The following is a 17,599-nucleotide window of genomic DNA, read 5'->3' on the forward strand; positions in this document are numbered from 1 at the left end:
ATTTGATTACATTTTTATTATTCAATTATAATAATAAAAAAAGAAGTAAAAATGCCCTGTAAAAAATTAATGCTTGACATTGATTTTTTTATTTTTATGTTATTAAATTGTTAGGTCAGGGTAAATGTAACATGAAGTTTTTTTCTAACATACTGGATTTTAACCAAAATTATTTAACCAATCCAATAATCACTAGATTTTTATTATACATTTTTTCATATAAATTTTGTCATATTAAGCGAGATAAAAGTCAGTGGGAAGATTGAAAAACTATTGCGGAAAACACAGCGACCTTAAAGGTGCTTCTTATTGCATTTTTAGCTAAATATTGGTTACATAAGTGGAAAATTGAAGATTTATAGCTTAGTTCACATTTTGAAACAGCTACATAGAAACTGGTCAGCTTTCTCTTTAACACAATGCCGTCTAATACAAAAGTAATATTGCTGTTGCCATAAAGTGTTACAGTGGACCATTCAATAATCCATAGACAACCTGGCACAGTTTTTACACCAGACACAGGCTTGTGACCAGCAGCTGGGAATCAAACCCAGGCCTTCCACATAGCAGGTGAGAAACCTACCACTGACCCACCAATGCCCCATAATAATAATAATAAATAATAATAATATTAGTAAAAAAAAAAAAATTTACGAACATTTTCATTCCTAACAGGTTCACCTAATGTGCATTTTTGATTGTAAGCTGCTCCTCCCAAAAACAAACAAACAAACAAACAAAAAACAAGCCTGAGGTCATGGGTGTGAACTCAAGTATGAAAGTAGTGTGAAAAATTGTTTGGCAAGACTCCTGTTTCAGCTCAAACCAACCCATTTCCTGTAATCAGGATAACCTGTAGCCATTTGTGTAGAACAGGAAAGCGGAACAGAGCCCTTATTGTGAAAGGTTTCAAATTGTGAGCACTGCTAAGTGGTTTCCAAGCCACCAAAAGAGCTTCAAAAGCAGCATCGATGAAAATGATGGAAAACTGGCAGCTGTGGTTTTGTAGTTGGCGGTAGAAGCAAGGGCACGGCCTCTTGAGGAAGGCATGGAGGCTTCAAAAGCCCACAGAACTTGGAGGCAGGGCTGATGCTGGAGATGGATGTAAGCGATGAGGTGGTAATGAAGAGTGAAAGTCAAGAGGCAGGCCGGGAGCTTGGCGAGCTAGGCAGAATTATAGAGGAAAATAAACTTGCGCCAATGAAGAAACAAGGCAACGGATAACTGTAACTAGCTACAGTGCATACTATATACACAATTTGTGGTTGGGCTTAATTGAAGTTGCCTGGACAGACCTGAAAGAGACTCTCAGTCTGGTAGTTTGATTTTAGTATATTTTCACCTCCTGCACAGATGATGCCTTGTTTGGAACTGGGTTTTACCCCATCAGCCAATGGAACTCAACTCTAGTGTTTTCTTTCAGATCTCTAAAAGCTGACATTTCCACACATGCCAGCTTTGCTGAGCTCTTTCAGGCATCCTGATCTATTCGCAGTAACTCCCACACAAAGATTTTGTCCATGTGCCACACCATAACAGAACATTCTCAGAGCTGGGTTTCGGAAAATTCTGGGACAGAGGTTACTCCTATCTAATGTATTTGTGTCAGAAAGCTTCATAAAAATCAAATGTTATCAGGTTGTACCTAAAATGTGGTAACACTTACTGTAAAGGTCAAGGAAAGTTCATATTATGCTACAAATTGCAACATTGTAATGTATTCAGTGCAACCTAAACATTACACATCATGATTATTACATTACAGGTCATGCATATGATTTATGATTTATTATCAATTGTTAATATTGAATCAACGATTATATGAGTAACTTCAGAATATCACTGTACTGTAAGCTTTATAATAATACTGTACCTTTTCATTACTATAGGAAAAAATGGAATCAGCCATAAATGCATTCATAAAGCATTATATATCTACAGTTTATTTATTGTATAAGTGTACAACAAGTTATTTAACTATCCATATTGTTTATAATATAAAGTGGTGGACAAAGTACACAAATCCTGTGCTTGAGCAAAAGTAGAACCATTCCAGGTGAATTATTCCACAAGTAAAAGTAGGAGTCCTCCATTTACATTTGTACATAAGTTTAAAAAATACTGAGCTTGTATTAGCACCTAAGTCCTTAAGTCCTAGTAACCAAGTCTCTCTTACCCTCTCTCTCTACGATATAAGCTTGAAAACTGCTATTTTTCTAAACTTCTGAAAATCAACTACTGATTTCAAACACCTGCTACATGACTCAACAAGGAAGGCAAATAACAAGGATTATGAATCACAGTCAGCAGGTGGCGATATCACTGCTTCATAAGCTGTGTATCACTGTACACAATGCTATGCACAAATGCAGTGAAGTAGAAAGTATAGATATTTGTTGTAGGATGTAATGGAGTAAAAGTAACAAGTTTGCATGTTCCATGGGTTGAGTCCTGGCACCCCGCGAGATGGACAAGTGTGCTCGCTCCTCTTCTGAATGCTGTTTTTTCCCTAATTTTTTTCCATAAATGTCTTTTTCTTTCATTGGGGGACAGCAAAGAAAGAATTTCATTGTACGGGGGAACATGTTTCTTTACTGTGCATATGACAATAAAACTTGAAACTTGTAACAAGTATCCACTAATAAAACTTTTAATAAAGTACTGTTACATGAAATACATCTGAAGTGCAATATATATATATATATATATATATATAAATATCTAATATATATATATATATATATATATATATATATATGCAAATTAATGTCTTTCTTTAAACTACTTATAACATAGTGGTACAGCATCTATGTATTTTTTAGGCTTGACTTTTTAAACATAAAATGACTTAAAGCCTAAAAAAGTATTGTTTTAAACTGTAATGCATCGGTTAACTACTTTGTCTAAAACTCAATTTGAAGTAAGAAACATACTTATAGATTTTTATACTTATAGCCTAATGGAATGATTATCTAAAACTTACTTTTATCCAGGCTTCTGTCTTGTATCTTGCATCATCCACTGTGTAATATGATTTTTGTGGTCTAGTGTAGATCTACTTACTGGACCTCAGTCTGCTAGAGATAGCTGCTGTCAGATTATTCCTTTAATCTCATTTTGCTGTGATGTTCATCAAGCAGTACGGTAATTCTAGATAATACGAGCGGGTCGTCATGGAAGTAGTTAAAGCTACGAGTGGCTCAGTAACAAATATGAACCCTGGCCCGACACGTTATTGCACGTCACAAAATAAAGCACAGACAGGGGTGCCAATATTTTAATCTTATGGTGTTAGATGATGGTAATTAAACACGCCTAATGGCAATGCAGTATTGTGCCTGGATGTGCCACTGCAGGAAAATAATTACCCTAAAATAAATAAATAAATAACCCTAGGTGTGTGTTGACACATCTTACCACAGGTTGCAGTTGTGTGCCAGGCATCATGGCGTTGGCCAGCTGCATCTGTTGGGCCAGCATGGCCATATTCTTCTGCTGGATCAAATTATTTCTTCCATTGATCTCGAGCTGCGTCTTTAGGTGGGGCGGAGGATGCAGATACTTACAGTTCTCTCTGGAGCAGCGGCCCTGCGGGAAAAAAAAAATGGAAAAAAAAGAAAGAAAAGGGGAGTTATGTACCAGCATTTCAGCTATTTCACATTTATTCACGTCTCAAAGGGAAGAAAGCAAAAACAAAACATGACATGAATAACGGCTTTGTGCACCCACAGATCAGATGTGCGCTGCGGATGATTTATTTTTTGATGCCGCCCAACAACATTCCTACTAATCAGATTAGCCATGTACAGTATACTGTGTACAGTATATAATATTCTATATTTAGCATAAATTACAGTATGGGTAAAAAAACAAACAAAAAAAAAAAAGCATGCACTAACTAAAGCAGCATGTTTTAACTATAAAGCTTTTGGTCCAGTTTTGGTGAGTTTGTGCCAACTCCCAGAGTCAGATTCTTCTTCTGATTTGGTCTTTTGCTTGTGTAGCCCAGCTGTCTTAAAATGCATTACATTCGAAAATGCTTTTCTGCTCACCATGGGTGTAAAGAGTGATTATTTAAGTGTCCTATCTATCAGATTTCATTATTCTGACCTCACTATAGTTTTTTTTTTTATTAATCTGTGCAATAAAGTGAAAAAAATCAAAGAAGATCTACTTTTCTTTCTCAGAATCTCACCAAGACGTGTGCCACATACTATCTGTTGTTTTAATGCTTTACAATGCTGCTACTGCGGCTGTTTGGATAATTGCGTGAATATCCAAGTGTACAGGTGTTCCCATTAAAGTGCCTGCGAATGCATATAGAAAGAATGAAATCGAAAGAGAGAGAGAGAGAGAGAAAGAGAGAAGCCTCTGGTATTTATTCTTCTCAGGGAACAGGAGGACCTCTCTAGGAAATGACGATGATTATATATGCATGGCATTGCTGATGTTATTCTCCGAATAAGAGCTGCAATTCAGATGGTCATAAAGCTTTGACGCACCGCCCTCCCCCTTTCTTTCCCGTCTCTTCTTTGCCGTTCTCTTTTTTTCTGTTCGCACCTTGGTGCTCGTAACAGTCTTATGCTGTCTCTCATTGCGCTCCCCATGAATACTGAACAGATCTGGCCAGAAGGGGCATGTGGGTGTTTGCGTATGCGTGTCTGCGCGTGTGAACACAGTGTGTCGTCAGCCACCAGGCTGTAATTACCCACAAGCAAACAACGGCTATCACACAGGATGCAGCTGATGACCCCCTGGCCCCCTGCTACAACCTCTCCATATCCAACCCTTGTTTTTGTTCCCCTCTCTGACAACATGACCCACTTAAGTCTCCCCTTTTCTATCTGTCTTATATCACCAATCTATTGTGTGGCCTTCTTGTTTCTTTTTTTTTTCTTTTTTACATTAACAATACCTTATTTTACCTCCCAGGTTCATCCCTAGCAGTCGCATCCCACGATTGGTTGCTACAGCCAAGAATCTGCCTGGCAACAGGGATACCGTGCGTGCTGATTGGCTGGCGTGCATTCGCCTGACTGGTTCCAGCTCTGTGCTGTTTCTGACACTAACCTTATTTAACTCTCTGCACGCTATTGATTGCAGCTAATTGCTAAATTCATTTCCTTTTACATGCCTGTCCCCGGGAGCCTCTATACCGGCTCTGTGTATGCCTCCATTACTGCTGTGGACATGCTGTGGACATTTCAGCCGTTGCTTATTTTTTAGTTTTATTTTTTTCTTAACATGGCTTGAAATAACCCTTCCATCAGTTTACGAAGCAATAAAATAAAGGTCGATGCTACTCCCTTGTACAGGTGGAGTTAAATGGAATATAGATACGAATACTTGTTTTCTTTTACTGGCTCCAATTTTCTGCATCTTTTTTTTTTCTTCTTTTATAAAATTTGACCAAAAAAGAATAGCATCATATTTTCCTGGTTTTGGGATACGTGTAATTGTCCAAAAAAGAGCTCCCCGAGCTTAAAGGAGGAATGCAGTCATGGAGACAGCAAGCGGTGGAATAAATCGATCTCATTCGAATGGAGGGAGAGATAAATTCCATCTGCAAATGATGAGCATTTAAATGGGTCTGGTGGCCTGGTTTCGTCAAATAGTCCAAAAAAAGAGACCTAGTTTCTGGATTGAGTGCTCTCTTGGTCGCTCCATCTTTTCCACAGGCTTATATCGTAGCGCTGTTGAATGATCGCCTCTGATTGGGCCTAAAGATGGGCACAATTTTCCATAACAGCAGGTTTGACAATATTGTTACTGAAAGGTTTATTATATTAAATGGGAAAGAAGAAAAACGTGATTAAAGCTAACAATCCCTGTTTTTATTCTGTATGGTTTTCAGATATCGTGTGAACTTTCCTGTGTTTCTATGAAACAACTTCCTCATTCCTTATGTGGTCATACATTCTATAGCCCATGTCTGGATAAATATTCATACATATTGCTTGCTGGAACACTTTTGTCTAACCGGAAAATGCTAATTTCCTTCCTATCATTTGTCTGTCTCCGGGTCTCCATATGACATATGATCTTTTGTTCTTTTGATGTATGTGACTTTCGGTGACTCAGAGCACCTGGCCAAAAGGCTTTAATATACTCTTTACCTGATAAGAGAGAAACCCTACCTGTATGCGTGTATGCGCATCAAGTATTCGTGTGTGCGTGTTTGTTCCTCTAGTAGTTCGGGACTAAGCTGTAAGTCTATCAAGGTATGGTGGATGCACCATGCAATAATTCCTTTAATTGATTTTAAACTTAAGATGTTTCAGCATTTTCATTTTTCTATTGGCTGAGGCTGACTCAAACAAGCAAATCAGATTTTCTCCCTAATGTGACCTCATATCGGAGAATCCTTTCCCCTGTTTGTTGCTCCTCTCTGCCTAGCAGCTCTGTTCTCCCTGGAGGCGGGTGTGGATCGTCAGTAACTCATTTACATAGAAGTTGAAACTGCGTGCTCGGAAAAGGAGTGAAACAGAGGGAGTTTGAGGTATAGAAAAATTTATGATCTGAGATGTATTTCAGCTGGAGTATTAAGATACACACTTTGGGGAGGAGCTCCGAGGCCAGCGGTAATTTGTTAAAGTGCATGTCCTGAGATTGTTTCCAAGAATGCTTGACCCAAAGTCTGGTTCCTTTTGATCAGTAAGAACACAAATGTTCCAGGCTCTGGAAGAGTGATGATATCATGTTTATGCAGCGATCTTCTTCTCTGCTCAGGTATTGTTGGCTTCCATATCTGATTCGATCCAGGTTCCAAAAAGAAATATGGAGTAGATTTGAGTAGGTGCCATGTCTACACAACAATCTACTAATCGTTGACGTCAGTCTCCTTCGAGATATCTGTGTGCACGTAGCACACGCCACTCTCATCCTTTGACCTACACAGTCATAGCTGATAAAGTAGGCATGCGAAAGCGTTGCTCTCGACAATTTTTACTAAATCTTCTTCTTTGTCTTTCAGCTGTTCTCTTTTAATGGTCACCACAGCGAATCATCAGCCTCCATCTAACCCTATCCTCTGCATCATTTTCCCACACACCAACTAACTTCTTGTTCTCTCTCACTACATCCATAAACCTCCTCTTTGGTCTTCCTCTAGTCCTCCTGCCTGGCAGTTTCTCAGCATCCTTCTACCGATATATTCACAATCTCTCCTCTGAACATGTCAATCTGGCCTCTCTGACTACTGTCTATCTCCTAAATATCTAACATGGGTTGTTCCTCCGATGGACTCATTTCTAATCCTATTTATCCTTGTCCATCCTAAAGAGAACCTCAACATCTTTATCTATGCTACCTTCAGCTCTGCCCCCTGTCTTTTCCTTTATGCCACTTCAGTGTGTCTAAGCCGTAGAGCATCGCTGGTTTAACCACTATCTTGATCACCTTTGCTTTCATTTTCGCTGATACTCTTTTATCAGACAACACACCTGCCACTTTTCTCCACCCATTTCAACCTGCCGGCACACGCCTCTTCACCTCCTTTTTACATGCACTCTTCGTTGCTCTGGACCGTTGACCCTAAGTACTTAAAGTCCTGCACCTTCTTTAGCCTCACCGTTCCACTTGGGTCCCACTGATTCACACACATTTTTTACAAAATTTTAATAAAATTAACTATAGTGGAAAGTTTAAATACCTTTGTTCTCTTATTCTCTTGTGTATAATAGTGGCTCATAAACCAGGTATGTTTGTGGCCGGAGGGGCAGTGGGAAACGGGAAGCCATTAAAACCCATAATTGACTCATTCTAAAACATTTCTAAAACATTTACAACATAAAGTAAAGGCCGATTCATATGGATTATAGTGTATCTCAGATGAATCACGTAAGAAAAATAATTAAGGAGGAGTTATGTTTATTAAACATTTATGGAAGGAGTCTCCCTTGTAAGGGCTTTGAAACGTCAAACGGTAGAGCTATAACTAAGTTCTTGAGCACAATTTTTTTTAAATATATTTTTTGTCTTTTGGAGAGAGAAATAAAAAAACATCTTGATTCATAAAATTCGACAACATTAAAAGTAGCTATAAAAGTATAAAACGCATAAAATGCCATTTTGCAATTAATACAAAAATAATTGTTGACTTAACTGTATGACACTCGGATTAAATTCCTAATACCGCATGCTTTGTTTTCTTTGCTGAAAAAAGAAAGGGACATACTGCCTGTTATAGCTGCTACATAATTCGTAACACGTGCGCTACGTGGTCAAAAAATGTCGACGATTGGAATCAACATGAGATACATATGATTTATGAGGTGTAGAAATTATAGACATCTTAAGCGAGGCTTATTTTAGAAGTAGCAGCTGCTGCCCTGAGAACACGCCCCTGGGAGCACACATCCTCCTCTGCTTCGCCCCTTAGCTCCAGACAACCCCGCTTTCAACCCCCCCCCCCCCCCCCCCCCCCCCCCCAACATGTCCTGTTACCCAGAGATCCAGCATGCGTCACTTTTTCTCTTGTGCACTATAAGAGCTCTTTATGTTTCTGATCAATCAGAAGCAGAAATGTAAACATTAAGATCGACCTGTTTACCATCTCACGGTGTCCCTGGTATGGAAATTTTTGTTAACGCTTTACATTATGAGCCGAGCTCATAGGACCCAAAGGGCTATATCCAAACTATTACAAAGAGCTTCCATCAGGGTATTAGGACAGCTGTCTTAATAATGCCTGTTGACCATTTTGATGCCAAGCTGACATCAGAGCTAAGACATGTGACAAATGGTTTGCCTGACGATGTTATGTCTGTAACTCTTACTACATTGGTACGTAATACATATCAGAATCTTTGATATGAGATATTTATATTTGTGATTCAGACATGTACACATAAAGTGTCATTACAGATTATCTTATGTCAATGAACATTCTATGCCACATGACGAACTTAAACTTAAACTGGACAAAGTGGTTTAACAGTTATACAGTATATATGTTATATACTGTAGGTTCACGTCACTTCTCGGAAAGAGTGTAGGCACATATACCAATCATGCAGCACAAATCGACAGAAATGTTGGCCAAGATGACAAGGCACCAGAACGTCCAGGAGCGCAGCAGGCAACGAGCCCAAAGCCTCCAAACCCCCCAGATCCCAATCTGATCAGGCACCCGTGGGCAGCGGACAAACAAATCTGATCCATGGAGGTGCCAACCTGCAACCCATAGCAAACCCAAAGGATCTGCTGCCAACGTCCTGGTGCCAGGAAACACAGCTCACCCACAGGGGCCCTGTGGAGCCACAACCCGAGTGTCCAGGGTCGTATAATTTTACCTAATTTTTCCAAATTGCATTATTGAATGCATTATTGTACATTTCATGAACTACCAAAATTTTTTTATACAGGTTTTTAAATATTGTAAATTAAGGATTATTAATTATGCAGTATGCATCATTAAATCATTAGGCATTATTAAACCTTAATAAATAATGTTATTCAATAGATCATTTTTCTTGAATTTGGCATTTATTAAATGGCAAACAAAAAGGTTAATATAAATTTAAATTAATTAAACAACAACAATACATTAACACCAATACCAACTAATTATGATTATTTCCATCATCATAATCATTAGCAATTACTAATAATTAAATTATAAGTTTTTATATTTTAATAAGTATTTACAGTATATTTGTGATTCAGACATGTACTGTACACATAACGTGTAATTACACATTATCTTATGTCAATTAACATTCGATGCCACATGAGAACTGAGAACTTACTACCTGACATTTTTTTCTTCTCCTTAATTTCTATTCATGGATAATTTTGCTTCATTCTAAAACTAAATGTGAATTTAATTATTTATCATTTCTGTCCAAATTTCACAGTTCTGATCTTAATGCCACTTTATTCTTATAGTAGTGGTCTGAAATAGAGCAATTTGAAATCTTTGTAGAAAGTTGAAGCACTTATATTTATGCTATAATTACATTCTAATCTGTGACCTGGAAAAGTGAAGATTTTTTACTCTCATCTGTGCACTGCAGAAGAATATATACTGTATATATACTGACATACATATTTATTTCATTATACACCTGTGCAGTTAAGGGTTGCTCAAGAGCCCAACAATGGTACCTTGGTAGTGGTGGGGTTTAAACTTGAGACCTTCCGGCTATCACTCGAATGCCTCAACCCCTGAGCTGCATGATAAAATCTATGTTTTATCATGAGTTTTCCGTAGCCGGTCTTTAATATAGTCTCTCTCTTGGGCTCTAAACACTTTTTACTCAAACATCCCTCAGTACACTATGCACTCACTTACACACCAACACGCATATCAACCAACGTGTGTGCTCAGAGAGAGGCTAACTAGCACAGATCATGCTGCAATGAGCAAAGCAAATCCCTCTAGAAGCTTCTCTCCGTGGTCAGTAATAAAAAGCGAGGGCGGCAGAATTGGCCCGTATCTCACAGTGTCACTAAACGAGCACGAGCTTGTAACCTGTCTGTACTGGTGTCGCTGTACCTTCAAGTGCATGCGGTTGGAGTACTAATGATCAGGCTGCGTGATGGAGACCTCGGCCATCTAAAATTGGTGTTTATGTGTCCGGGAAATTGATACTTGAGTTTGTAGGCCAGAGTGCGCGTCATGTGTATACGCTTTATCCCTCTGCACCACACATCTATTATTAGCAGAAAAACTGGAGCAAATTTATCTGGGGCTATTAGACTGTGTCACTCGTACGAGCCCAATATGGACTTTTTGTGCGAACGCGTGGGCGCCTATGAGCGTGTGTATGTATAAACTGTATATGTATGTATGTAAACAAATGCATAAATGCTTAAATGTGTGTTCCAGAGTCAGCAGCAAGCGTTTCTATAGCGTTTAATGTCGATGTGAAATGTGGGAGAGAAACCTGCAGAAGATATTATATGCTGTGAGGGGTTATAAAACCATATGAGCGTGTGCCGGTATGCGTGTGTGTGTGTGTGTGTGTGGGTCTATATAGAGCACTCTGCTGTTATAAATCACCTTGGCCTGATTAAAGCAGACGTCTCTTTGCTGTACTTCGGTAGACACGGAACAGCAGAAAGAAAGAGAGAAGGAAAGAGAATCTGATGCAGGATTTTCATTTATTTATTAATTTTTTTTTTTTAAACAGATTCAGCATTTTTCAAATACCTCCATGGTCAGCCAACTCACCAAACTGTCTGAGACGAGAGAGAGAGAGAGTGTGAGAAAATAAAAGCTGATGCTTTAGATGCTCGTGGCAGGTTTGCGATGTCCAGATTGCTCGGGCCGCAGAAGCACCACAATGGGCCCGTAATTACAGGGAGAAGTCCTTGTCTTATCCAGCTAGGACTCTCTTATGCCAAACACCTTATAATTATCATCTATAATATAATTATAGGCAGCTCACCAATGGACGGATGAACCTGGTCCAATCTGACACAGCTCTGATCTTAATGCCACTTTATTCTCATAGTAGTGGTCTGAAATGTGCCAATTTTAAATCTTTGTAAAAAGTTGGGGTACTTATATTATATTTATGTTATAATTACATAATGATGAGAATCTAATCTGTGATTTGGAAAAGTGAGGATTGTCATGCACATCTTGTGCACTGCAGAAGAAACCGCAAGTACGTTGGATGCTTTTTTTCTTCTTCTTCTCTCTCTCTCTCTCTCTCTCTCTCTCTCTCTCTTTATACGCTATACTGCTTATCCTAAGTGTCGCAGAAAGCCGCGAGCCTATCCCATGAAACTTCGGGCACAAGGCAGGGTGCACTCTGGGCAGCAGGGTACACATCACACACTCATTCTGTTTAGAAACACCAATTAGAACACCAATTAGAACACCAGTTTAGCTTGTCTTTGGACTGTGGGAGGAAACTGGGCTACGCAGAGGAAACCCACCAAGCACAAGGAGAACATTCAAACTCCACACACATCCGTATGGACGTTCCATACGGACCTCCCAGAGGAGTAAATGTTGTTAATGGTAGAACTTTGGACCGAAACACCTACTGCACCAAAAGCTATGCTTGAACAGAAAATATTTCTTCAATCTGATTTAAATCATTTTGATTAGAAGTATTTTTCTTCAATGCTGAGTTGTAAGCTTTCAATCATTGAAAAATCATGCCTTTTGTGTTATGACTGATTACCAGAATCCAGTCTTGACTATGAATGGTTAGATGGTTTACTACGTCATGTGAAACGGCGAGCCAATCAGTGTTCATTCCTCAGCCGGAGCCCCAGTGGATGAAACTAAAGACAGGTGCGAGAGTTTTGTTCTTGGGATGTTTAATGATCAGGAACAGAAGCGAAATTTCTCATCTGGAAACTTGTCACACCATTACCTCCATGTGGGGCAAAAATTTACTTCAAGTTCAGTCAACCGAACTTCGCTGTCAAATTAAATACGCACCCTGTGATTTGACTTGCAGATGGAATTACTCTCAGAGATAATGAATGATACAGGCAGTCCCCGACTTATGAACGAGTTCCGTTCCAGGAGTGCATTCGTAAGTCGGATTTTTACATAAGTCAGACAAAGTGAGTTTTCTACGCCTTTGGCACAAATATGCAATGTAAAGCATACTGTATTAATCCACTCGACTACATCTCTGCCTCGAACGAATCTCACACGTCAAAGGTAACAGTGTAGTTTCTGCACTTTTAAATCGCAAGGGGAATCCTGGATAGCATTTTGTCTGAGAGCTGTTTTCCACTGTATTGGACTGTTGAGGATTTTCTGACATCAGGACAGCTACAGGACATATTCCTCCAAACTTTTTATGTTTGTATTAAACATGAACTAAAAGTCAGTTCATCATATCCAAAAAGGATGTCGCTCTACGCTGCACAATCCTGAGGCCTATATATGATTATTAAAAAAAAAAAGGATTATCTTTAAAGGCTACAACTGATACACCTTACAGTATATAGACATTTAAACCTGATTAAATAACAACTTAGTACACAACTGTGATGTATTCAGGAGTGTTTGGGAAAAAAAAATCAAAGCTATTATTAGCTTAATCTTAAATAGGATTGATACTGTACGTATCGAGCACTTGTGTGTGTGCTTTGGAGGTAAACGCTACACAGCTAGCGTGGATAGAAAAGTCTACTGTATGTGGAATGTAAAGAGTGTGTTTGTGAAGCTGGATTTAAACTCCAGGTGTTCAGGTTGACCTCTTGAACTGAGCAGATCATAAAAGGGAGAGTGTTTTACAGCTTACAGAGGAGGATCATGTAATGTTCACCTTAGTTGAACCAGCACACACACACACACACACACACACACACACACACACACACGCGAGAAGTTAGCAGCAGCGCCGCGGGACTCAGGTGTCAGGTGACACGCTTGTATATTCCCCCTCTCTATCTCTCTCTCTCTCTGACATCACTGCTCCTGCACAAGCTCTGGTCCTAAAAGCATCAACACCATTTTCACGTCTATTTCCGATACACAACGTAACGTGTGTGTGTGTGTGTGTGTGTGTGTGTGTGTGTATGTGTGTGAGAAAGAGAGAGAGAGAAAGATACATACTATGAATCAGAGGGTGTTTAGTGCAAAAGGAAAAACACAGCTCATTTAGGACAACGTTTCTGTGTGTGTGTGTGTGTGTGTGTGTGTGTATGGACGTTTACGTGTGTATCTATAGGATTGTGTTTTTCAGCCGCCTTCATATTGGACACCCCGCAGACACACCCGAATCCTGTCTCCCTCCCAAGCCACTCCCAGGATGCAATGCAGCATTTAACAGCTTGACTTCCATACTGTACGGAAGCTCGCGCACTTTCTCTCGCTCTGTTTTTACTCTTTTCTGTTTGGATCATTCACATGAAATTCCTCGTAGTCGTTATTATCACCCCAGAGCATTCTGGGTAATTACAATGCTACTTTCATCCTTAATCCCATTGCCCTCATCATCGTTCTACAAACAGACACACACACACACACACACACACACATACACACATACACACACACGCGCACTAATGACAGCTAATCTGTGCTCCTTATATGACCGGTTTGTAAACAGCTCCAAGCCGGAGGACAAATTAATCAATGTCTAGAGTAAATATTGTCTTTATTTCATTTTGTTATGTCTGAAAGGCAGATCTAAAAAAAAACAAACTTTCATAATGTGCGCATAAAGTAAAATAGTAAAATAAAAACAGGCCTCACCGTTCAGGTGCATCGTTCGTTTTGGGCCGATGATGTGTATCGTCATGTCTCTGTGTCTTATGGTTTTAACTTTATCTCTTGAAGGACAACAGAATGTAGAGCAACACAAATAGAGAGATTGAGAGAGAGAGAGAGAGAGAGAGAGAGAGAGAGAGAGAAAGGTAGGGGCGCAGACAGGAAGGTAAAATAGATAAAGATAAAAATACATTGTGACAAAGTGATAGAATGCAGAGAGCTCCAGGGACAGAGGAAGAAGAAATTGGCAGTGAAAGTGAGAATGTGCCACCTGGGGTGCCAATATTAACCACAGCATGTGATGTGACATGATACACACCTGTAGTGCACCAAAAATGGTGGAAAATTCATTTTAGAGACGATGCAACTGGCTATGTGTTGAAATTCTTTATCATTATAAAAACAAAAAAATAAAGTCACGTAAAATATCCTTGGATTAAACCAAAAGCAGTAAGTCCTTTTGTTACTCTTGTGAGAAGTTCGTGGTTGTCTGTCGTGCTGATGTCTAAGGTATTCAATGTCGAACAACAAACTAAACCCACTATGTTCGTCAGGTTAAAATACAGCATTATATAGAGGCCGATCAGAAGGTTAGGGGTTCAAGCCCCAGTACTGCCAAGTTAACACTGTTGAGCCTTTGAGTGCGGTCTTAAAGCCGAAACCTTATTAACAATTTTTCCGATTATAATTACGTTAATATAGTTTGTAAACGTTTGATCAGATACAAATGCAATGCAAAATCTGATCGCTGATCGTTTTCATAGTAACAGCTAACGCAGAGAGCACTGTAGCCAAGCACCTCCGGGGCCTGAGTTTGATTCCCACCTCGGTTCTGTGTGTGTGGAGTTTGCATGTTCTCCCTGTGCTTGGGTTTCCTCCAACAGTCTAAAAACTTGCAGATTAAGCTAATTGGAATTCCTGTGTGTGTATGTGTGTGAAGATGAAGATGATGAAGCTAACGCATGGATAAGTCTGGTGGGTGCTGGTCTTATAAGCCAAATCTAATAACAAACAGAATATAAACATGTTTTTTTAACTAAGACAGATAGATGGATGGATAGAAAGAAAGAAGAAATTCCAGAATACAATATCCCGGACATTGTAAGTTCTAATCTCTAATAAATTTCATCTATCCATCCAAATAGGCGGTGATAATGGGTTTGGTTAGTTTAGTGGGTTTAGGTTAAGATCCTTGCTTAAGGGCCCGACATTGACAACCTGGCGGAGCTGGGGCTCGATCCGCCGATCTTCCGATCCATAACTCAAAGCCTTCATACACTAAGCCACCATAAAAATTTTGCCTTTTATCTGTTCTGAGAGTAAAAACTCTCCTTATTTCTGTATATAATCCCCTGCTACACTAATGCTCATATCCCAGTGGTTTTCTCAGTAAATTATAAGCAATGATCGGACTGCCCACTTCAAGTCTATAACACTGGCCTCCCAGGAACTCCTTTAACGTCCCAATCATGTAGAAATGGCTTGGACTGAGTGAGGTCAGGATTGTATGCTGGATGTCGCAATAACCCCAGTCCCAGCTGACCTCCAGTAATGTGCAAGTGGTGCTGGTGACCGATTATGTGTTCATGGGAATGACTGCAGCGTTAACCCTCAATCAGGAATCCTTGGAAGGGTCTTTAAATGAAAGATTGATCTCTTAGAATTTAGAGAAAGAAAAGCTGTCAACACTAATGTTACCTCCCAGCGTAACCTTAAACGCACAAAACATTCTACGCAGGTTGGGTCATGCATGAACGTTCTCACAAATTTCTGATCATGATATTTTAGTTATTAATAATTATTGTTCTAACTTGTTTTTTTTTTTCAACTCTGCCCTTATTGAAATTCATGACCGCAAAGTTATTAAAGTGAACAGAGATGAACAGGACAAGTGGTGAGACAAGATAAAAAAGCAGAAGAGAGCGAGAGAGAGAGAGAGAAAGAGAGAGAGAGAGAGAAGTTTTAATTTCTCATATTTTTTGCAATAGCTTCAAAAGTTCGGAGAGCACTCAGACACAACCTTTCTCAGCACGTTGACTTACAAAAGAGATGCGAGGATTAACGTGAAAGTCCTCAGGTCTCTGGCAAATGGCTCTGATCTCCAACCCAGCGTTCATTATTTAGTTCACTTCCACACAGAGAGAGAGAGAGAGAGAGAGAGAGAGAGAGAGAGCAATCTGCTACTCGCATCAGTGTTAATCAAAGATGAGTGCCAGAGACCCTCCTTTCTCTGGGCTTTATCTGATGGAAAACTATGGCACATTACATTAGCACGCGCACACTCAGGCTATCAACAGGTCCAAAACACACACACACACACACACACACACACACACACACACACACACACACACCTTCATTCTTACTATCCGGACATTCCACTGGGACCAGATAAACATCTCCACAATGTTAAACCTGTCAGATATTCCTGACCTCTTGGGGACATTTGGCCAACATTTATATTTTATAGAAAAAAACCTTAAGTAGAATTACATCACTGTTCCTGATGAGCATCTATTCCCCAAGTCAGGACACTTGACTCATCTGTCAGGAATTATTTTGTCTTTCAATAATCATGATGACCTAATGCACCTACCTTTACCTACAGTGAAAAGTGTTCATGTTTGGGTTGACATAGTCATGTTTGATTTTTTTTTATACCACAGTGTCACTAAACAGTTTGTCTGTATTTGATCTAGAACAATAAATGCAAGGGGTCAAGTATATCAAGTCGAAATGGAATTTTAGATCACAGTTACAGTATGAGAGTAAAAACTCCCTTTATTTCTCGAAATGATCCCCTGCTACACTAATGCACTGATCCCAGCGTTACACAAGTGCTTGGACACCATCAGACTGGCTGCTTCACCTCTGAAACGCTGGCCTCCCAGGAACTCCTTTAATAGCCTGAACATGCGGAAATGGCTTGGAGTGAGACAGCCAAGTTCCTGTAACATGCAAGTGGTGTTCGTGAATGATTGTGTGTAGAGTTTCCACAGACTGATGCGCAAGTTGGTGACAAGTTCAAGGATCGGGTGTTCCACTCGCCCAGATGTTTATGGGTTCATGTTTAACGACTGCAGTGGACTCCCCGGACGTACGGCCTTCTTTAAAAAAATTGCACCGCTTAAAGAGTCCCATGTGTTTGAATTCTTCTGTAAATGTCAAAAAACGTTTATACGCCTTCATTCAGTTAAAATTTTATTACGAACCATAGACTAGTAAAAAAAAACAACAACTTTGGGGTGGTTAGAGTATTCCATCATTGATTATTTTACAGCCTACAAAACTCTGTAACTATATTCACTACTTGCATCATTACAACTGGTATAATATCAGAGGGAATCCAACCGCATCGACCTTATTTGTTGAATTTCTTTTTCTTTCTGCGATATTTCATATTTCAGA

General features: G+C 39.4%; 1 protein-coding gene across 7 annotated transcripts in view; it reads right to left on the reverse strand.

The window, feature by feature from the left end:
• The window catches only part of LOC128513024 (muscleblind-like protein 1), a 128,336-nt gene that overhangs the window by 20,893 nt on the left and 89,844 nt on the right, over window positions 1-17,599 (reverse strand). For all 7 annotated transcript variants that reach the window (XM_053486617.1, XM_053486616.1, XM_053486621.1 and 4 more), the window contains exon 3: window positions 3,418-3,588. In XM_053486617.1, coding sequence (XP_053342592.1) covers window positions 3,418-3,588 — 171 coding nt within the window. The remainder of the gene's footprint in view (window positions 1-3,417; window positions 3,589-17,599) is intronic.

The sequence above is a fragment of the Clarias gariepinus genome, chromosome 25, assembly GCF_024256425.1.
Source record: "Clarias gariepinus isolate MV-2021 ecotype Netherlands chromosome 25, CGAR_prim_01v2, whole genome shotgun sequence".
Classification (NCBI taxonomy): Eukaryota; Metazoa; Chordata; class Actinopteri; order Siluriformes; family Clariidae; genus Clarias; species Clarias gariepinus.